The sequence below is a fragment of the Solenopsis invicta genome, chromosome 12 (genome assembly GCF_016802725.1).
Source record: "Solenopsis invicta isolate M01_SB chromosome 12, UNIL_Sinv_3.0, whole genome shotgun sequence".
In the NCBI taxonomy this organism is placed as follows: domain Eukaryota; kingdom Metazoa; phylum Arthropoda; class Insecta; order Hymenoptera; family Formicidae; genus Solenopsis; species Solenopsis invicta.
The window spans coordinates 17484606-17508810 of NC_052675.1; the positions used below are offsets into that span (position 1 = coordinate 17484606).

At 38.3% G+C, this 24205-nt stretch overlaps 1 protein-coding gene across 2 annotated transcripts in view; it reads right to left on the reverse strand.

Moving 5' to 3' along the window:
• Nucleotides 1-24205, reverse strand: part of LOC105195964 (stress-activated protein kinase JNK) — a 159438-nt gene that overhangs the window by 13603 nt on the left and 121630 nt on the right. Inside the window, exon 4 of one of the 2 annotated variants that reach the window (XM_039455493.1) lies at nucleotides 1713-2137. In XM_039455493.1, the coding sequence (XP_039311427.1) occupies nucleotides 1713-1852 (140 nt within the window). In that variant the 5' untranslated portion in view covers nucleotides 1853-2137. Of the gene's footprint in view, nucleotides 1-1712; nucleotides 2138-24205 lie in introns of those variants that run through there. The other variant, XM_011161633.3, reaches the window with a different exon arrangement.

Here is a 24205-nt window from a genome sequence, read left to right on the forward strand (position 1 = left end):
CTAGAAGAACAGAGATAAGAGATATAATAATATGCTATTTTAAAAGTTTACCTCCTATTCTACTAAAAACTTGAGAAAATCGATATATTACAGTTGAGAAAGTCAAGTTTAGACAAGTTTCCCTCAAGTTATTAAAAAAAAATATATGACAGAATGCAGAGAATGATTCAATTGTACTATTTTTCCATGCTCTAATTCTTTTGAAATGTTAAAAAAGAGTCGTAATTCCAGCGAATGTTCGCAGTGGGATATCACGAGGGACAAATCATATTTAATCCAATGTTTCAAAAATTAATCCGTAGTATTAAAAAACGAAACATACCTATAAAACAGTAGTAAAATAAAACTATGCTATTCTTTTTAATTTTGATTCAATTGTTAGTCACAGTTTCCCTTTTCTGTTTGTATCTTCTTTTCCCTATCACACAATTTATTATTATCGAATCTTTAATGCAATCTCTTTATGCTTTCACATTACATCGTACATCTAGAGAAAAATCATTTATAATTAATTATAATTGTTTTTACGAAACGACATTATTAGCATTTTTGTTGGCAAATAAAATAAATTATTTATACAAATTATTTGTTTCATTTAAACACATAATTATTTAATTCGAAGAAAATACTGACAAAAATGTAAGAAATAATTTGGTTGTTCTGATTCTAAAAATATATTTCTTTCATTTAAAAAAAGACTTGCATTGCACACGTATTTATTTAATTTATTTAAATTCTAATAAGAGAAATCACCAACAAATTTCTTAAATTAAAGAAACCTTCCTCTGAGTGTACGTGTTACCTCCCATCGATTGTTGTAATATCTAAATACTGATCCTCCAGATATGAATAAGACCATGAGAAGATTTATTCAACATTCGGATATTCATGAGAAAGAGATCGATTTAATTCGCCTCGTCCAAAGATTGCGTATCGATGACAAAGCACAACGACAAAGACGACGACGACGACGGCGACAACGACGACGTCGAGAAACGTCGTGAAACTGTCGTCGGAGACGATTTTTCCAACATCACACCGCCGGCTTACAAGGAAGGGGCGTTCTGCCTCTCGTCGCCGGAAACCCGCGTACTCTCACGAAATTCCGACAGTCCCCCTCGTTCCGAATTGAATTGCCCGATTTACTCTGCCTCCCTCGTCGCACGCCGAACGGTGTCTTCCGTTCCGTTGCCGTCAATCTTGGTCGGTCCCCGAGCGCGAATAAGAGAAATCGTAGTTAGCTCTTTTTCCACCCTTATATAAATCGACGTAGCGATACAACGCCCGACTTCAAATCCACCTCGAAACTTTCACGTCTGATGGATGCCGCCATTGTATCGTTATCAATTGTATGAATAGCTTGAGCGAAGGTGGATGACGTTATTTCATCCAGAAAAAGCGAATGCATTGCGAAACGTATCAAAGCGAAACGTAATAAACATTGCGCGCGATAGATAAAACTTTTCGTACCGCTGTGTATTCGACATTCGTTCAATCGGACGCGTTGAAACTGGATCAGTATACTTTTCGAGATTTCAGTTATTTTTCATCCTTGTACAGAATCGTTAGAATTGCATGGAGTTTTACTACGATCTCGCTGGGATTTTCAGGGGAAAATTCGACGCCTCGCGCGTGTCTCTCCCTCAATTCTGGTAGCTTGATAATTAAAAAAAAAAAAATAGTTGAATTGTTATGGCTGCTGAATCACTCACCAGACTATCCCCTGCGCGCCCGATCCGATAGGCTTGAGGTTTTGGTAGCGCTTCAGGATGGTGAACTTGGTGTCCCCGACCTCGACCGTGTAGAACATGGCGGACAGCCGGGTTGTCATGTCAGGCCCCAGGTAAGGCATGCGCCTCGGTGTTCGTCTCTCCTGCTGCTGCTGCTGCACCTGCGTCGCCGCCTGCACCTGCACACCGTCCACCCCGCTGGAGCACTCCTGGTGCACTCGACGGGGACTTACGCTCTTAGCCACTTTGGACGCGAGATTTTCAGTACACCCACGGAATAGTAGCAGTGACAATTCAGGCGGTTACTTCCGGGGCGCGCTGCACCTGCGAGTGCCAGGTCAGACCGCTCCTGCCGCAGATCGCGCCACAGCACGCTGCCGATGTGTCCCTACCTTCCCCAGAATTGTCTGCAACGAGAAAAGAATCGGGGCGAAAGTTCGCATAAATTCGTTACTTTCGACTGCCGTTTTATTAAATCGATATTATCTGCCATAGTAGAAAATTGTGCGAATGTCCAAAATATAATTCGCGACAGACGGAAGTTGTTACCGTTAGATTTCATGGTGGTAACCTTGGTAGTGAAATAAATCGGAATTTTGCTGTCAAGAAATTAAGAATAAGAAAAGAAAAAAGGGATCTGAACAAGTGCGACATTTCACGTGAGGATTTTGCAATAACCCAGTAATAACTTCTCTCAAGGACGCGCCAGCAAAATGCACGCGACATATGACACGATATTTACAGCGTGGATAATCAAAACTGTATCATTCGTGCAAATTCAAACAACGTCATTTATGTGGATCTGTGCATGACTGGTTTATGCGTAAACTAAACAATCATTAATCAACGTCAAGGAAATGCGATGTTATAAAGTCAAAGGTCGAAAATGAGTTCGTTATAGCTTCCATCGCCGATCACAAAAGTGAATTATCCTGACGGGAAACGAGAAATCGGGATTCCAATTCAAATCAAATTATCATATTTCGATAAAAAAAAAAGAGAGAGAAAATTGGAATATCAGATGTATTCAAATTTCACGTTCCAACATAGATTAATGCCGAAATTTGGAGTAAGTCGTAATGTTTTAACGCCCTCGTGCATTCGAATATATTCAAGTACTCGATGGAACCATTTTAACATTTCCATAGCTTCTGCATAAAGCCAGTTGAACCCGCTTATTCTCTGGATCAAGCCTCAACCAAGATCCAGCGAAGATCCACTTAGGATCTAGCTAAGATGCCAGGGTTCAGCATAAATCTAAAATTGGATCCAACTTGAATCAATTTTGCATTAGATAGCTAGGAAGAATAGTCTACTTTACAATTTGCATTTTGCAAAAGATATTTAATATTTTTTAACCATAGTTGCACGATTAGTATTGAGTTTTACAATTAGTAATTTTGAAAAAAATATTTGAGAAAAAAAATTTACGGCCATAATTTATAATTTTATTTATAACTTTATAGTTTATAAAATTAACCTTATTTATTAATATGTTTTTGTATTTTAAATTTTACATTAGTATCTTATATACCAAAACAAGCGGTTTACAATTTTTTATTTTTAAAATATTTGTCAAAAAAATATTATCAATGAAAACGTAGGAGAACATTTTATATTCGTTGGTTTTAATTCACTTTACATATTTTACACTTAATATATGCATAAATTGTAAATACAGCTATTAATGATCATCACGTATCATACTATCAATCATAATAATAGGCTATAATTTATTCGACAAGATCGTTCTCGTTTATCGGGGAAAATTGATGCAGAGCTGACAAATCTGTACAAAGAGCATTGTTTGCGAATATTTTTGCTTAAAATTTGAACCTCGTTTATCACGTCAGCGACGCAGATGAGGGAAGAAACAAGAGCTTCTGTTATCTTTCAAAGTTGAAAGTCATCCACTCGTCCATTATCGTTCTTGATCGAAAATATACGCAAAAACCGCTACCGAAACAAAATGTGTATTTCAGAAATTACGCTGTAAGAGCAACAAGACGCAATGCAATTGCACAAATGGAATCGTATCTTATCTCGGCTTCCTACATTTTTTTCCGGATGGAAAGAAAAGAACGACTTGAAGAGCAGCCATAGTCAGTATAATCAATTTCACAGAATAGTTGTTTTGCTTTGTTCTAAAAGAAAAAGTACAAGTTCTCTAGTATTCTCTGTTAGTGTATTATCTGTTACGAATTTGCCAGATTTTTTTTTTGAGAATTTAACAAATAAATAATTCAAATTCGTTATAAATAAAACTAATAAGAATAAGGTTTATACTAAGCAAGAGTATAAAGAGCAATCCAGCCAGTATAAGTAGTAAAATAAAGAACTGCAAAGAAGCAGATACAATGAGATTTAACGAATAAGTACGTAAGATTAAATAAATAAGTAAAAAGAGGAGACAGAGAAGGACGCAGGCATATTTTTATGATAAAGAGATTTTGTGAGAAAATATCATGGAACAAGAGATTAAAAAAGTAACGGGAAAAGAAGGTATTTTACTTTCCTAGAAATCTCGGAATAAATATTACATCAAAGAGATAATTTCTCTAATAACTAAGAGGAAAATGTTTATAATGTTTATAATAACTAGAGATAATAACTAACAAGAAATATAATAACTAACAAGAAATTCAAAGCAGATTCAAACTTTTAAATTGATCAAAAGTACACTTATTGATTTTTACGTAATTAATAGCAAATAAGATACTATTATAATGTAAAACTTAATGTGTAACAAATAGTAAAATAAAATACTTATTATAATTTTTTTCATTTATTAAAAAGATAAATATTTTATAAATAATAAATTGTCATTAATAATAAAAACTTTTTGTTAAATATATTGAATCAAGATTTTTTAAACGAATAAAAGCAAACGATCAATAAACTTTAAAATGTGACAAAAATTAATTAAATAATAAAATAAAGATTCAATACCTTATAATACAAAAGCTGAAACAGAAGAAAAGTTTCAAACGCAAAGGCTAAACAAGAACTAGACTAGGGCACTGAAGACAGAGCGTCAAAGAGAAAATTCCTAACTAAAGGAGAGCAGGACAAGTAAAGATGTTTTCGTCAGTTTGCAGAAACTAGCGCTCCATCAGCGAAAACCGCAGCGAAAGGGAGATGAAGAGAGACGCGAACTCGAGGAATCTCATCAACGGGCGCAGTAGCGGCAGCTGTATAAATCGTTAAAGATAATAGTGCCTGTCGCACTAAGACATGTGATAGAGAAGAAGGGTGGCATCTTACTCCGAGTGATCTGGGTCGTCTTGCCTCTGCACATCATTGTCGATGATTACAACCGTAGAAAAACTAGCATTGCCTATAACTACAACGATACGTCCGTCACCGTGCCACTCTTCGATCGATCGATAGAGCGGATATCCCCGTGAGCGAGTAACCGATCGAACCTTCAAACTTTGTGTGTCGACTAACCCAATTGCATCTCGATTCAAGGTTTGGATAATAAGAGAGCTGAGTCCTGTCAACTGCGAGATATCGACCGATAGAGAAAGAGAGAGAGAGAGAGAGAGAGAGAGAATGGACAGAAATGTGTATGCGGCTTACTACAATGTACTACAAGGAAAATCAATTAAGTCCATTTTCGCTTAAAAAAGAGCAACAGCCGGGAGACTATTAATCATTAACTATATGACAAAAGAAGTCCTCCAAGTTGCTAGTCATTTATAAATTAATAAATATCTTCGTTTTTCGGAATCAAAAACGCAACAATTTTTCCTACTATTTAAATTATTTTAATATGACTTTTAGCTATATATTTCAATATATAAAATATATAATTCTTTCTACTTATGATCACTTCGGTATTGAAATGGCAAATCATTAGATTGCAATATAATGTTACCATGTCGCAATCCGGTTGACGACATGACATCTCCGTCGCAGCGGCGAATACTTTCGCGGGCGTGCCTTTCGTGCGCGCCGATATCTCTTCTAGCACCTCGGGATTCCCCCGATTATTTATAGCGACTGTCGCAGACGTAGACCGACAACAACGACGACGACCACGACGACGGCGACGACGCCGACGCCGACGCCGACGCCGCAGTCGTGCTCTTCGTAGTTGTCTGCATGGGCCAACCACCTTCGCCACCTGCTATCAATTACGTAAACACGCCGATGAACATAAACACGTTCGAACACAGAGGTTCTAAAATCATCTTGTAAAGACCCAAAAATTATCGAAACACTCGGCCGTCGCTGTGTAAGATGTAAAAAAAAAAAGAATATTTAAATGAGATCTATAACCTGCAGAGACGTTCGGAATTCGAAAGTTACGAAAATTACTTTAACGCTTGTCTGAACTTCCGAAAGCTCGACGGAAACACTTGAGAATCGCAAAGTTACGGAGACATTCAATCACAAGGATGATCGAGATAGAATCGACACTATTTGATTAAGAGAAGAAGGTGATGAATCGCTAAACTTTTAGCACCTCGGGTCTTACCGATGTTCGCAGTTCTTAAGATGTAAAGTTATGTTTGAAGTAGCGATCTCGAATTGACTTTTAAGATTTTTAAGGGATGAAGGCTCAGACGGGCGCGTTCAACCTAGAAGCGCTTCGCGAATCTAAATATGCTTCGATAAAATTTTGTATTATAAATGTAATGTAAACATAAAACTAATCACAATGCTTTTTTTTTCTAATAAAAATATTGTGACAAAATGTTTTAATTTTTCATTTGCAACCGTTCTCTCGCGCGGGTAAACTTATCGCGTTTTGTATTTTTCTCTATGGCGATGAAACTTGATGGATATTAAAACGCAAAAAGCACATGAAAAGCAACACGCAGCTAAAAAAAGGGATACAGTGTTATTTTCGTCGATTCTGAAAACCACTTGGAACCCTTTATGAAAATATAACAAACTCTAGCGAGAATAGACATAGAAGGCTATGAAGTTTTTATTACATATACTTTTCAGCTCGGTGCTCTGTTGAAATAAAACACCGTGAATTGAATAAAGATACCGAATATATGGAGCATCGTGCTTCTACAAAGTTAACATTTTATGACGGGTACTAACAAATTCGAGAAACGTCAAATTTTCCTCGAAATATAAAATATTAAAAGAATTTACTTCTTCATTATTGATTTTTTAGTTAAAATTATACAAAAAATAAAATTCTGTCTCTCGAGCACATTTTCGAAAAATCAATTGTTAATGCGGCCTCTAACGCGAAAATTGTTATTGTTTCCATCCGAGAAAAATCGATTTAAGAAAGACTTTATTATTAAATCAATGGTTGATCCAGCAGGAGGAAAGACACCTCTTATAAAGATTACTATACGATCTGCGCTTCATTTTTCGTCTCGACGCTTTCAGGTTTAAGTTGGGCGTGCTTCGAAAAAAACTCACGCGATGGTCATTGTCGCGCGACCATAATTCACCAGATAAGAGGGATTTAAGAGAGTTCACTTTTGCGACGTCTCTTACGTTGGAGATGATTTAACGCGGAGAGCCGAATCTATCGCATTTAGAGCGTACGAGAATGTACATGTTCGTTCGAGCAAAATTTATGTTGAGATTTGGAGAAACTCCTAGTACCGTGTCATCGCCAGCAACGTAGTGTTTGACAAATACGGCATGAAAATCTGTGAGGGTGTTTCGAAATGTATACGTGTAACAAGAATATCATTTCCCTCTCGAATGTCTATAGTCGCTGTAAAAAGTATTCGTACAGTGGTTTTTTAAATCTCATTTTTAACAAGTATCAGCAATTTTAGATTAATTAGTAATTTATTAATGAGAAACATAGACAGCACGCATAAACATGGATATATTCATTAATAAACTGCTAATGCTTACTTTCTAAAAATAAGATTTAAAAAAATATTCTCCGCAAGGGTACTTTTTATAATTTGTAAGCGTTTTTTAATATGTTTAAAAACCAAAAGAGAAGTATTACATGATACGTAACATTCTATTAAAAAAAATTTAATATATGTAAAAAACGTATACTATTAAAAAAAAAGAAATATAAACGTGCACTAGAAATTACAAAACTTTACAAGTCCATATTTCAGACTTGATTTATATAAATCCTATTTTTTTTCCATCTGTAACCAAACTGCGCAAGCAACCGAGCTCGCAAAAGTTATTTGCAAGTATCGCAAATATTTGAGCAGCATAAAAATATCGGCAGATTCTTCGTTGCGAACATTTGACATTTCGATCGAAATCTATTTTGAGGGTGCGAAAGAAAATTGATCGTCCGTCAGAGATGTCGCGCAAATTAATACCACCGTATTAACGTACACACTCACCATAAACAGGCGGCCATTGTGGATGTGACGGCGAAACGCTGATACGCCCGTGCGGGACGGATGCGGAAGCAGGGATCTGCAAGCAGACAGAACAGAGACGTCCTTCAGAGAGCGTGGTCGACAGGAATTTGCATGCGTCCGTGGATGCGTTAATGCTGCACGCGCCCAGGCTCGCGTATGTATTTGTACGTACATACGCGAACGATGCACCGAGTCCATCGATTCGCACGGGTGCCACTGTGCCATCATGTAGCCTTTCTCGCTCGATACCGTTGCACCCCGGTGCACCGCTATGCAAATCAATGGCGCACGTGCGGTGGCACGAGCCCCCGACACAAAAACGCATTCAGCGGAGATCAAACGACTTCGATATCGTAAAATAATTCCATAATTCCATTTCATAAATCGGTACGGGGATCAAAGCGCATGATGTCTCTCGCAATGTAGCCTTTACAAATTTACTATTATGTTATTGTTAATAAAGACGCTGAGTTATCAATGGAGAAATGTAAAATTTTTTTTTTATTTAATTCTTTTGATCACTGATGCACCGATGATTGATGACAAAGCATCCTTTTTCTCTGTCAACAGCAGAGAGAGCGAGCGAGCGAGAGAGAGAGAGAGAGAATTAAATTTATTTCTATTAGTTGATTTCTATTCTTTTGTTTCAATCAAGAAATACGCAACAGAAGTATTGAATAATTCTGAATTAACCAATTGCCGACATACACGATCTTGGTTTTTACAGAAACGTTTATCCGCTCAACGCAATCCGTTGGCTCAATTACAGCGCGAATAATAGGGATTAATTACCGTTCTCGAGGCAGCTCGCTTCTCGCTCGCTTCTTGTTTCGCAGAATATTTAACGAAATCCTTTAGGAAACGATGCGAATCTCTGTGCTACATAATTAAATTGGGATCGATCGAGCCCGGGAAAATCGCGACTCGGGCTACGATCAGCGCGTCGTGAAAAATATACCCGATGCTCGATAATTCACGTAACTCGATTATTCCTGTCCCGAATTCTTCAGCTTCCGAGATACACTGTACGCGGGAAAATAAATTAATTGCGAGTGACGTGCATTAATAAAATACATAAGTACATTTGTGTTTAATTTCGCGAGTCGCGTCTCCCTTTGACGGGGATGTTCTCGTCGATTTATTTCTGCGGGCGGTCTCGCCTAATACACATCCCATGAATTTCGGCGTTGAGAGAGCCCGGAGAGAGCTCCGCCGTCCGTCCCGCGCAGGAATGCTGAAAAAGCAGCACGAGAGCGCTCTGGCCGGTGCGCGATAATTCGAATATATACCGTGTCTAAAATTAATATAAATTAGCGCCGCCGTGTGTCGACCCGCTGGAATGTCAGCGTCGTTCCTGTAAATTGAGACAAGTCGCGCGTGGTCCGCGACCACCGCGCGCGAAATGGTCCAACTACTCTTAAAGCACCTTATAATGGACCCGTTGTTCTCGCCATCGTGTTCGCCAGATAGATACGTTCGCACACGACGGACAAACGCGCAATGCGAGCAACGATGTTTAAAAATTAAAAACCTAATGGCCAGTTTTCTTTTTTTTCTTTAAGTATCGTTCATAAATCGAAGAACGTCGCGTGAGATCCTCGAGTTCAATGTCAAAAAAGCGGCGCAACAAATTCGATAATTAGAGACAGAAAGAGATTATGTGTCAAATAAAAAAATTTATTACGACACATGAATTTAAATTATAATAATTTCGCGTCATAATTGTTCCTTTCGAAATGCGCGTGAAATTTGCAATGCATTATTTGGCCGGATGTGTACGTTGAATTCCGCATCAGAGCCATCGAGGTGAACGTTAATTTCGCGTCAATCGCCGCGTCCGCACATACACACACACAAAAAAAATGTAATCTGCGAGCCGCAATTTCGTTCCAACGCGATATATAGTTCGCGTTACACAGAGCAACTCTAACCAGGATTGTTTCGTTAACCGAGTTACAACGCAAAGCGTTACAACCCGTCGGTTTTGTGGAACACATAGCAAACCGATGTATGAGTTTAGCGTTGCAAAATAAAAAGAGAAGTGACGGCATAAAGGGAATAAAACTCGCAAACTCCGTTATATCAACGAAGAGGATTTCGCGCTGTAATTGAGGATTACTCGCACGATAGAAATCGTTTCGTCGAAGAAGTAAGGCCGAGAGATCGGCTTCTCGAGTTACAAGCGCGAGTCGCAAAATTCACGACTAGTCGCTTTCGATCGGTTTTAATCTGCAACGAACGAGCCAGGAAAGCGGCGGCGGCGACTCGTGAAAAAGCGTCCCTAAAGTGTCGTCGAGGGCGAGCGCAGGGCGAATCCGTTCCGAAGGGTCCCAGAAGGTCGTTCCGAATCGGCAGGGACATCTGCCGCCTCCGGCTACTGGAAGAAACGATAAATAACGTCGGAAACCTACGAAGCTAGTCTTCTCAATTAACGACGATCGACGTGAATTGGGCACAAACTGCTCTTCTTCCCCTTCCCGATAGCGACACGATAAATATTTTCTCGAGAAAATTGTCGCGGGAGGAGGGTAGATCGGAAATTTCAAATTGGATGCAACATTGAACGGCCATAATTTTTGCGGGGGAGCGAGAATCCTTATTCGAGATACTTAGACGCGTAAGTATACGCGTCATAATAAAAAATCAGATGAAATATTCATAATTCCATTACTACTTGGCGGGAAAATTGCAAAAGTACGGGAACTCTAGAAATACACTTCCATTTCTGGAATTGCGTGTCTAAGGTTAAACGTCGGAAGTTATTTGCGAGTTGAGACACGATTCACTTTGTCACTTGCCGTTTTCTTTCCTCATCAGACAATAGTTACTCATTTCGACGGAAACGCAACTGAACTTGCGGAATATCGACAGATCCAAGATGATCCAAGATGGTTGAAACTCCATTTCGTCTGGATAATCTCCGAAACGGAATATCACAATCTCGCGAAACCATAGTCTAAAATGAGATCGGCTCAATTTACCGGACAGAGACAAAAATACGAGTGCGTCAAGTTGCGTAAAAACGTCCTGCATATTTCTTTCGGCTTTTGAATTATTTATCAAACGGATTAAATTCTAACTCGAAGAATTTTAGAAAAATTCTTAGCAGACCGATTTATTTTACAAGAGAAATATAATTTTTTACCACCTCAAAGTTATAACGAAGTATAGTATTAATTAATACCGACGAAATAATATTAGCGAATAAAGGATTAAAAAAAAGTCTATTTGTACGTCATCGTGTACAGTATATTTTCAACCTCTCACGTAGGACAGATTTCGTTCTATGGACAGAAGTAAACGAGATAGCAAACGTATCAATGTCTCAGGAGCCGAACCGATAATACACAGCGATGCTGTTCGGTCGAATCAACGCGGGCTGTCTGTTACGAAAGGGGGACGCGGAATGTCGATTCAGATATTAAATTTCCTTGCACCCGATGTTTCCTGCAGCGCGAGGCTCGTCTCTATTTCCCACAGGACTGCGCTGGCTGCTGTCGAGATGCATTGCTAACCCCGTTCGCTTTTACGGTGTCCGCTTTTATCCGACCGTGTTACAAGACTCGTAATGGCCGATCTGTCTCAGGACGGCGATGAGTGGTCCAGCTTCGACCACGTCGTCGAAATGAAACACTGTACGTTTTTATTACGACTAGAGAGGCAGTATGTTGAACGTAAAATTTATAGTTCGCAAATGGATTAAAAAAAATATACTGAGCTCTAATTCCATTAAATTTATAATTTAATAATTTATAGTTTGAAAAACGCGTTGATTATAAATCGTTGATTAATTTGTAATTAAATCATCGATTTTCATTGAGATGCAAATTAGAAGTTATGCATTATGAAATTATGTATCATTTATTAACGTGTACATATATGTATACACATTTTATATTTTGTAATATTTATTTCTGTTTATAAAAAATCGTAGTATTTTTTAACCAAGATATAAAATTCCGATGTGATCATTTATAGCCGATAAAATTGATTTTAGATTAAAATTATTTTTGTTCTTTTTTACGAACCAAAAAATCTTTTAATAAAGATGTCCGTTTTGGATCTATATATTTAAATACTTTACAAATAGACAAGTTTGTGCAATCAAATTAATCTAAAAGAAAATATAACTTCATATTTAGTATAATGTAAATCATTTCTTTTTTATATTTTTGTAGTTTAATATTTTAGGGTAATTTATCTTTACGTTAATTAGGAGAAAATTAAATTTCAAAGTTTTACATTAAATTTAAACAAAAGGGCAAAATCCAATCGGACGTTCGAGCTAATGTATTTTCAAATAAAGGAAAAAATTTTGGTTAAGAAAGTAACTTTGACATCTACATAAATTTTTTTTAATTTTGACCCGTCACTCGTCTTTATAAAACATTTATTTTTGAAAACTCTTTCAAATTAAGTTTTCATTAAAACTGTTGCCGCTTTTCGGCAGCGACAGTTATATAGACGAATTATACTTATTTTAGATTTATTTGAATTAGTTCTAAAAAAAAAAACAATCAACCAAGAATCACAAATCGATTCAAATCAAATTAAAGAATAAAAAATCAAATTTACCTGTGCTAATTCAATTGATATGTAGCGGAATAATTTACTGTTTCGACCGTTCCGATTGTTTAGGCAATAAATTACTGTTTCAACTGTTTAGGTAACTGCAGATTCGTTTGATTAAACATACAGTATGAACATGTGCAGTACACACAAATACATAAACTGACTTATTTGGCTGACACTTTTTTTTTTATTCGATTGCAGACCGATTTGAAGAGAAGTTAAATTAAACTGATATTAATTCTTCGGTCCTTTAACATATAAAAGAAATATGAACCTCCTGCGCGAGCTTCTCATCACTTCCTATCTACTTTGAAATGTCTTTTAAAAGGGGGAAGAATTTTACTTATGTGAAATCAAATTCCACATTATGATAGCTCGGATGACAGTTCACTGCCGCTATCGTTAATTATCAGTTAATATTATGACTCCTTTACCTCATATCCATTTCCTGCATCAATATAGATTATCTTTAATCTCAGTTTAACTTACTCTTTATCCGTTTTCAATTCTTAGAACTAAAATAAGATAACAAGCTAAGTCGAGATGAAGATTAATCAATATTCGTAGAATGGGCATTAAACTTTTAATTAAGCTCTTTAATTTGTGAAACAAAACTTTATTATATTTACACCCAATTAGTAATAAAAAAATCCCTACTCAAGACATTTAGAAGAGCTGTTGTATTACTGCTGACCCGTGACATTAAAAGTTGCAGAGAATGACAAAGAGATAAAAGTTGCCATTTGAAAAACCACGAAATAGCATCTCCAGCTCGATTCTCATCCAGCCAGAGATAAAGAACTGGTATTCGTAACCGATCAGGCGACTAATTTTCTTGCGTGTCCGAGACGCCTCGGAATCCCAAAGAAAATCGAATTTGCCCCCTCGACGAAGCGTAGAAAGTCGGAGAATTCTGACATTCGACTTCAAAGCGTTCTTTCGAAGCGTACATCCTCCGTGCATCTACGAGCTTTTCGATTCTCCCTTTCGGTCATTAGACACGCGTCTCGGTTCCGATAAGGAATCATATTTTCCGCCCCTCGAGAGTCAGAGGGGTCACTTTTCCTTCCTACTAAAAGATGAAAGGTTACGCGGTTTATATTACTACGTGACCCGTGACATTGCTGTATTGCACTCGATATAAAGAAAATATAATCATTAAAAATTTATTTAATTCCACGCAATTAATTCTATTGCAATCGAAAAATTATGTCGAGAGAACTGATATTAAAACATATTTCGAGTGTGTTATATAGAGCTAGATAATACACAGAGAAAAAGATTTCATTAGAATTAGTATTCCTATTTATTTCACTGAAAGTTGTTTCATTGAAACAAAATATGTTTATACGAAACATTATTTGTTTAAATAAAAGTGCTATTGTTTCGTTCAAACAACATCAATTATTTGACGAAAATAATAGAACACTATTATCAGCCGTACTTATTGATTCAAACACTGGTTCGTTTGGACCACACCAAATAAATTTGTTCGGATACAATAAAATTTATTAAGTCCAAAGAAATCAGTTTTTTCTGTGTAATATGTCTCGGGTTACAATAATTATAATTTTGAATAAATAACAAAAATTAAAAGGTATTTCCAAATTTCATATTGAAGATTTAATCGTGCGCTTTAATCAGATTCCGGGATATTAGAAGACTCTGTCTCGTTGCATCGGAAGAGGGAGGAATTAAAGGTGGGTGAATAGCGAGGGAGATGCAAGAAAATCATTAAGCGAATCCGTCGATAGCGAGGAACGTCGATAATTCCATGCTACGGCTTCGCCCAACGAGAGGGAGATTCATCCCTCAATCAGACCCCGCCCCAGAGATTTGTCAGATAAGAAGTTGTCCGCAATAAATTTCGCTTTCTCCCTACCGTCTATTACTTTGCCGTTTTTCCCTTTTCCTCTACTTACCACTCGCATCGACCGTCTCTCGTAACTCTAATTTTGTTCAACGCCATACAAAATAATCTTAAAAAAAAGCGGATTAAAAAGAATTAATGGGAAGTTGCGCTGAAAACCTTAATCCGCAACGTAAGATTTAACCGAAATCCTAAAGAACGTTTGAATTCTTTTCTGTTCTTTTGTTCGGTTTTTTTTTTCATAATTCTCTTTTACAAAATAAAAAATTGCAACCAGAAGAATCAAGATGGAATATTACGTTTTATATTACGTTTTGTCATTAAGATTTATTCAACAAGTTATAAAACAATTAAACCAAAAAGGCTTTACTTATCAATTAAATTGTGAGAGATATAAAATATTCTTAATAAAAAAAAGTAAAATCACGATTATATCAATTTAATGCAAACGATTTGTTACATTTATTAAATAAAATTAAAAATACTTTAAGTTAAAATTCAATTAGAAAATAGAAGTAAAATTACCACTATTAATATATTTTTTCAACCTTTTTGGACATTTAAATTTAGAGAAAATTTTTCAATTCGCTTTATAAAAGACATCTTCTGAAAGAATGACGAACTTTTTGCGTCAAAGTAAAATCGAGCTCCATTTTCGGATATTAAAAATTCAATTTCACACATTAAATTTCTATAAAAACCTTTTTCAGGCTCACCGTCGTCTCGTAAAAAAGCATGCATTACATATTCATGACACTCACGACACTTTGACTCATGACATTCACGACACTTATCTTTATTATTTTCTTGAAATAATAATTGCGTAGAAACAGAAGAGACGATGCGCAATTCGCTTTAGCTGATGCTTGCAGCTGATTTAAAAGAGCGACAAATTTACATAGCCTCCTCACATAAAATTTTTAAATATAATTATGAACTTCCTAAGTGAGAGTCTCTAATATTAGCAAGTTTGGCCTAACAATTGTTGCTCGCGTATAGAGCAAGTTTTAAACTCATTTACGAAGGGTCAACATTAACCCTTTAAAACTTCCGAGGGAGGGATGAATAAGACGAGCTACTTTTTTTCGCATATCTTTTTTAAAGCTAGTGAATTATTATACGGATTTGATTTATAACGACTAGAATAGAAACATATCATTTCACGATAAATCCGCACGAAAGTTTTTCCCTATCGCAGAAAATTCCGGAGTTTCGTAAAACGAACGGAGAAGACGAATTGACAAATTGAAGTTATCCGGTTGAAATGGCTACTTCGTGCCATTGGATAATTCCGAGTTCCTGTGTTTACCATTAACAAAGGAATCAACCGGGTTCACGAACTAATTGACGTAGTCCAATGGGAAGCGCCGCACCGAGGCGCCGATTCGCGAGATCGCCCCCGCAAGCTCGAATTTCAAAAGCTACCCGGTGATTTAACGGTATCGCATCGCCTCTTGGCAATGTCCTCGGTAATTCGAAACCACTGTTTTGGCGCCGACGGCAACCGGCCGACTTGTATAAGATCGTAATAATGGCGCTAACGAGCTGACGCCACCGCGACCGCGACGACGACAATGACGACGACTACGACGACGATGTTGCAGCAGACCAATGGTCATAACTTCGCCATTCCGCCGCCGGGAGAACCTCGCGAGTCAATTAACGCGAGGAGGGAGCACGAGAGAAGATCCATTTAACCCCTTAACGCGATTTAAATGCACCAACCGAGTCGTAAATGAGTCTACGGCTACAGTCGTGGACGATCTTCTGGACGCAAATAAGACTCGCAATGTGCATACTAATCGGTTCGTAAAACTGTGCCTACATTTATGTGCTAAATGAAGTATATTTAAATCTAAACTTTATTGCGATAAAATAATTCAGTAAAATAATGATTTCGGAAATAATAACGCACAGCTGGAATTTTGTTGTTGTTCGTTCAAATCGTGTTATTCTTTCAGCGCTAAAAAAATGTTGATTATCAATTTTCAAATAACATAAATATGTTATGTTAAATTGACACGTGGGCATATTAAAAATTCAATATGAAAAATTTTTATAAGAAATGGTTTTAACATAAAACGCAAAATGCTTTCCCCACTGTGTATAATTTTAAGAATCTTACACAGTTAAATTTTGTTCAATTAATACATGGAAAAACTTTTTCATAAAATATAACAATTATAAAGTAATCTTCAAGTATGAGATATATTTAGAGATTCAAACGTCATTTAAATTCCTACGAGAAATCCAGCTGAATTTTTTCAAATGACAGATTACAATATAAATTTAGACTGGTGCAGGCGTGTTGTGCGCAAAGCGCTCTAACGAGAACGCATTAACGACGAATCCTTCTCTTTCCCTTTTCTCGCTTTAGCATTTTGCTCTTCAAGTATATCGCAGCAGGCCGAAGTGACGCGCACGAGCGTTTCGTTATTGAATGTTAAATTCGTCGGCGTTCTCTCTACCGTCACGGTAATTACTCCCAATCAGTATTCCGCGGACGGCTGCCAGAGAGGAACGTCCCGCCTCATCTCACCTCACCTCGCCTCACCCTCTTCGGACGACACCGGTAATTACCCAACGATTCGCCGAGGCAAGAAGACGAGATCAGTTGCGGGTTCATCGACCGAATTTTCCAAAGGGGGCAGGGAGGGAGGGAGCCCAGGCGGGTGGGCAACCGGAAGCGACTGGGAAACCGCGAATAATTGCGGCCTCGCGAAATGGACAGGCGAAGAAACGGGCGGACGAAGCGCCTTGAATAAATCGCGACGATAATTGGCGGAGAACGAAGAGCGACGGTTTCACCGCGGTTCGCCACGGTGGTTCGCCCGCGAGATATCTGGTTGAACTGGCCACCCAGGCGACGCGACGCGAAGCGAAGCGACGCGACGCTCGGCGTCCGTCGTCAGCGTCGCGCTGATCGACGTCGCGAGACGCCGCCGTGCCGCCTAATCGTTTAGCGGCTCTCTTGGCCTGAACGGGCCTGTGTGTCAGGAATGTTGGCGTCGATCACTCGCTGCGCTAACTCCAAACGATAGTTGTCGTGGGATCAAGAGGGTAGTCAAAGAAGAAAAAGAGACGCGAGCGAAAGTACTATTTCGAGAGAGACGCGAGTTTAAAGTTAATCGCAAATCTCGTAAACGGCGCATTGACGTTCTCTCTGCGAGCAAGGCAAAAATCTCAATCTACATTTAGCGACGTCCAACGACGGTTAAATGATTAATTGCGACTGTTCCAATTGCTTCAGCTGGTTCAAAAGGGTTACAATCGGATCGCGCATAAAATTGTATTTTTGTATTCCCTTGATATTTTTTTTCTATTCTCTCGATATTTTCGAAAGAAAGATAAAAAAGAAACGGAGAGTCACATTTCCTCGGGACGTCGCGCGTCAGCGGTAACGATTTATTAGCAACAGCGATCACTGTTACGAGAGCAAACGGCTGCCGGCCGGTCGAGTATAAGCGGGAGTACGATCCTCGCGGTCGTAAAAGCCGCGTCTACAAGATCGTAAGCCTTTGGCCATTACTCGTCGCGAGAGAAAGAGAAAGAGAGGAAGAGAGGATAGGGCTGCTTAATTCTGCAACTGTAATGGCCGCCAGAGGAGGCAAAAGGAAAAAGACGAGAAAAAGGCTCGTTAGCAAATCGTTAGTTGCGCATTCCCGCCAATCCGCTATTCGTTATCCGTTGGTTACCGCGGGAAAAGTCGGGGATATCTCGATCGAAGGAACGTCGGACGACACGGAGGCGACAGCTGCCGCCTGTCCGGGACGTGTTCGGATAAGCCGCAAACCGATTTCCTAGGCAGGTGTCTGGGGACCGGCAGAAATTTTGTCGACGACCTTTTTATTCTGCGAATTTAGAAGGATAGGTAAGTAGGTAGAGAGAGAGAGAGAGAGGGAGGGGAGATTTATTCAGATTGCAGAGGATGTTCCACGAGGCTCATCAATTTCTCGAGTAATCTTAATGCAATCTTGTAACAAAATGATCCTCTAATTTATATCTATCAACTCTAAGAATAATAATATTATCAATTAATCTAATAATACTAATATTACTATTAATCTTTAAAGAAATATTCGTATACGACAAAAGAAAATTAGAATTATTTCGTAGAATCTTTAATCGATAATCTCCAAAATTAAACTAAAAAAAGAAATTCAGTTAGAGTTTCTTCTGCCGTAGAACAAAAACAAATTAAAAGATTCTAAATTATACTTGAAGTATTATACATATAATATTTTACATCACGTTTAATTTCTACATAAGTCAACTTTAACAATTTTAAATACAAGATGTAAATCAGTCTTTCGTGTGCTGAAAACAAGTGGTGACAGAAAAAGGGGACAAGACAGCGGGGAGGGAGCCAGACGAGGGGGAATTTCGTGAATTTCAAAAATGCCACCAATGTCAGCGCGGCAGACAGTGTTGCACGCGGTGCGTCTATTTATATGCAGCCGCGCGCGAAATTGGGCGATCGCGTCGCGAAAGAGAGAAGTCGGGATGAGCGCGAGCGGGCGTTCGATTGAATTCTCGCTGTGGGGGGGGAAAAAAAAGTTCCAATTTCGTCGCGGGGCTCGTCTTCGGGATGCGACGCGACGGCACACGTGGCGGCCGCATCCCGCATTGAAGTGAAATATTGGACGACATCGCGCCGGACACAAATCAGCGTCGGGAGTTGGCGCGAATTACGGCAGCTTCCGCCGCGGGGAAGAAGCGGTCATACGTTCGAAGGCGTGAACAAGCGCGACGGATACTTTGAATTAACTTGAGACCGTGCGCGAGAAAGATACGTCTGTTTGGTCTGTGAAGATAATGGAATACCGCTCGCATGAGAGAATTTCGGCGCGAGTCCAATCTCGCGCGCTAAGCACAAGTCCCGTCGCAAAATGAGCTATTCTTAAAATCCATAGACAGATACTCGCGCACAGAGAAGAGAAGACTCAATCCGTTATTTGTACAAAGCGTCGTTCGCATGTCTTTCTTATTTCGTTTACGTTAGATTTAAAAGCTTTTTGTCTCAATCGGTTATTTACAGACTTAAATTTTTTTTAATCAGTTACTTAGGAATTTAATATAGGCGTCCTGTATTTAAAATTATTAAATCTCATGCCATTGTTTGGTATAAAATATTAGATGTATTGTAAGAGTAAAATTTAAAATCTTTCAACTTATTCTTGTTCGACAGAGCATTCAATTGACATTTTAATTGAAATTTTGTTATAGAAATATTTTTTTTTTAATAATTAAGTTATTAGGTTTATCAAACTAATTAGTAATATCAGTATTTTTAGATTCTCTGTAGGTATATGTAAGTGAACAAGATCATTTTGTTACAAAATTGCGTTAAGATTGCTCGAGAAATTTTGAGAAATTTCGAGAAATCTTCATGGAACGTCCTTTGTAATTTGAATAAATTTCTCTACCTGCACTGAGAGAAAAAAAAATGATTGCAATTATCATAATTTATGTATAATTCATAGTTATTTTGAGCGCCAACTGTATATTTACAATTGTATATTTACAATCTCAACTATGCAAATTATAATTATTATTACTACGTAAATAGAAGGAGATATTCATTATAATTGCAATTGCATTTATCATATAAAAATATTTATTTTGCTTTTACCATCCATATCTTAATACTTTACTATATTTAATATTTAAACTTGTTACATAGTTTATAGTAAAATTTTTTCGTAATTGGTAGACCAATAAACATAAAATTATTATTAGTAATTTCATAGCAGTAATAACTATAACAAGAAAAATTCCTACCTGTAATCATTTTACCATACAATTATCGTTACAAATATCAAATCTTTTTCTCTCGGTGTACTTATCTATATACACCAGAAACAACTTCCACAATTTTACAAGTTCCGTCCTCGCATCATTTCGCTAAGAGTGAACTCTCTCTTTAGCAACTCGAAATCGCTGAAAGCGCGGACTATGCGCTTTTTCACGTTCGAAACGATTCCTCTCCGTCGGATTTGCTTGCGTATAGACGGAGGGAGACCGAAGGATAGGAAAGCAATCTCGTTAGGCGAACGCGAATCCCGTTCCTCCGCGATCCACCGTTTCACTCGAAAACTTCGGATATAAATTAAAGGCTATATATTTTACGACTACGGCGTACTGCCGACCAGTCGGAGGCAGGAATCCGTCTGCAGATCCCGTCCGCGCTTCCGTCCGATTCCGAAGCAGTAACCCAGTTCGTCCGGGAATATACACGAAATGCGATATATCTTACGAGCGGCACGAAGAACGATTAAAGTCGCGTTTTACAGCCGCGCGACTGCGCGTCGACGGGCTCTCAAGCTAGAGATTATCGCTCCATATTGCATCCGATCGACAAACGGGGGGAGGACTTTTATTCATTTCTAAGAACCGCTGTTCGGTCATATTTTACTCTTGATGCTAAATCCCCGTCTCGATAAAGAGGAATAGGGCAATGAATAAAATATCACAGATCAAATCAATCTTTCAAATAAATTGATATAGTCAATAAAAATGACCAATGGTGCACCAGCTAAGGTCATCGAGATCAGCTTCGATAGTTGCATCCGTCAGTGCTCTGATTCGCCGGTCAAAGGTGGACGAGTTTGGGGAATTAGAGGAACTGCGATAAACGTGATACTTTCTCGCGTACGTCATGCGCGTCTCGCGCGTCTTTTGAGAGTAGACAGAGGAGCAAAAGACAAACATCAAGATGAAGGGTGTCGCGTGCCGACGTGTCTTCGCTCGACGAGCCTCCTCTCTCGTTCTCTCCTTCTCGGCTTCTCCCTTTCGCTTTTGGAAAGCTCCCCTTTCTTTCATTCCTTGTCTCGCCTTCACACACGCACACTTCTAATTTCTTTTTCTCTCTATTTCCGTTCTTCTCATTCCCCGCCGGGTTATGCAATCCGCGAACGAGCGAGGGGGATATTTGCGTCGTGGAATGCCGCTAATTGGCCGAAAATAAATACCCATGTCGAAGAATGTTACCCCTTTTCTCTCTCTTTCGCTCTTCTTCCTCGCCCCGAATCGCACACTATTATTGTCACTCTCTCGCGCCGTCGGTCGTGATTGATCGACATGCAGCGTAGACACTTTCATCTGACGCATCTCGCAATATCCGTAAATGTCAAACAAAATAACTAAACATTTAAATTAAAATTATTTCTTTAGATAAATGTTAAGTTTGAAAAATCTCTGATCTCTTTAATTGTACAACTAATATATTTACGCACAAGTCTACATAACATGTGTAAAGTGCAACGCATGTAATGTTCTATACGTACATTGTTAAAAATGTCAGGAAATTTAATGCATTTTTAAGTTACAGATTAAATTTAATGTATCTGTAATTGAGAAGCATGCGCATAAAGTTTATAATGTACCTGCTTGAAATTTGCTTCCGTTACATTACATTAAATTCTGCTATCAATTTTTAACAATGTACATACGTATAAAAAAATATTTTTTACGTACGTAGTGTAATGTTTAATTTTTCAATAGATTAAAAACATTTGTCTGTTGTCGAGAAGATAGATTACCCGAGTAAGAGAGTGAAGTAGTGCTGCTCTGGGGACTATTTAATAAATAACTCATACTGTTGTTGCGAAAATTATGCGCGTTCCAAGGATCATTTAGAGCCTGCGAAGTGAATCGGTGGATTAAGTGCGACTTCGCCGTTAATTCCGTTGAAGTTATATCTTCCCATCCTTTTCCACCCTCCCTTCCCTGTTCTTTAAGTAACCGCGGATTACCTCATGTAAAACGCCCCGAAAGATCTATGACGCGACGCACAAGGTGGTAGGACGAGCAACGTGGAGAGTTCTATTTGTAACGCGTAGAAGTGGCCACAACCTGTCCGAAACAAGATGAATCTCGGGGCGACGCCCACGCGATCTCCGAACCGTCGTTCGTAAATTTTCATCCGCGAAACGTCCCGTCGTCTCGTTTCGACCGTAAGCGCACACGAGCGTTACGGCCCCGCTCGCTCGCTTTTCCACGCCGGAAAAGCGTGTTTCTCCACCGTGACAAGAATTACGAGATCGCTGCCCTCCGAGCGAGGTGAACAGTCGCGTTTCGAAGCTTTCAATCGCCAGTAAATTGTGCACCGCTGGTCTCGCTCCGCGATCTCTCTATAGACCTTAGAGAAAAGGACTCGGGCTCTAAAAATCTTCTCTCGGTGCTCTTCGGCGGATCAATTTAAAATTTTTACCGGATCATAAAACACTGACACGTATATAAAATTTTATGGCCCCGGCCTTCGAATCACTTAAAAAGAAATCACGTTTGAAAAAGTTTAGTTAACATCTTAAAATATATAGTTCGCACCGCAAACTGCTAGAAATTTTAGCGGCTTATCTAAAGATTAAATAAATATTTATTTTAGTCCTTAAAAAAATAGAGGTGTAATTATTAAATCACATAAATCAATCATCGCGTGTTTTGGAAATTCTTAAAAAGAGAAAGTAAAGTTTTCTTATTCTCATTTTTAAATAAAAGATAACCTTTACTAACGTTTCGCTTTTAAGTAAGATAGAGTCTACAACGCAAGTCCTACTTGTGGAATAGGTACAAAAGACACTAATAGATGTCTTTGAGAGATTCTGCTTAAGTGACCATAAAACCCGTTATTCTTTCTAAAAAGGGTAGAGAGAGATTAGCGTAAAAATAGAAGTAAAATAGGAGTAGCAACACGGTATTAGGTTGGCGCCTTTGGCATTAAACGTACGCCGACAGCGCGTCGTCTGAGTACACTTTATCTCTTTACGTAATCCGCTCCATGCTTATCCTTATCACTCTCGATCTTGCAACAGTTCGTCCTAAACCAAGACAAACGCCCGGCTTCTGATTCGCGAAATAAGGCGGATAGCTGGAAATTCAGCGGATCATGGACGAAGGAGAGGAAAAAGTCTCAGTCGGGGAGAAAACAGAAAGGATGCAAGCCCGCTTGCTGATATCCGCTTCCGAAGGATCTGAGAAAAGAAAAAAAAGATAGGAGAACGAAGGCGAAGGACTGCGCCCGATAGCAATGGGATAAGGCAATAGGACGTGCAGAGGATTCCGGTGTCGCCTCTTTGTGTCTGGGCAATCAGAAAAAAAGGGGCACGTGATGGTCAAATCGACGTCACGCCAGATTCACCTGAATCCTCCGGGGGATCGTTGGCGTATATATCCTCGCGTATGCGCCTCTGGATGTGCGAGTTAATGGCCGTTACACGGCCTCTTCATTGCACTGCTCTTTTTTCGGTTTTTCAGGTGGAATCGAAGAAGAGAAATAAAAATCCCAAAGCCTTCGCTCGTTCATCTTCTTTACGTCTCAAACCTTTAAGCTCTTACTTTTTTTCCGTTGTTAACGTTAAGAAATAAAAAAGATATTTTGCAATTCTTTCATTATTTGATACCACAGAATTCATATATTCTACAATATACTACAATATATAATCAGAGATATATTATTTTTTCAATTTTATATTCGTAAGAAAGAGAAATCTGACTTGCAGAGAATTGTAGCATTAAAATGTATTTTATTATACAATACATTATTATATCATTATCGCCATATTTGTAATTATTCTGTTATTTATGTTACGTATTTCTTATTTTTAATTTTGCACACACATACAAAGATATTATACTTCATTGATAGTATAACATTATACAAATAAACTGCTAGATTTGTGTTACTAGATCTGCAGACGAGGCCAAGACTT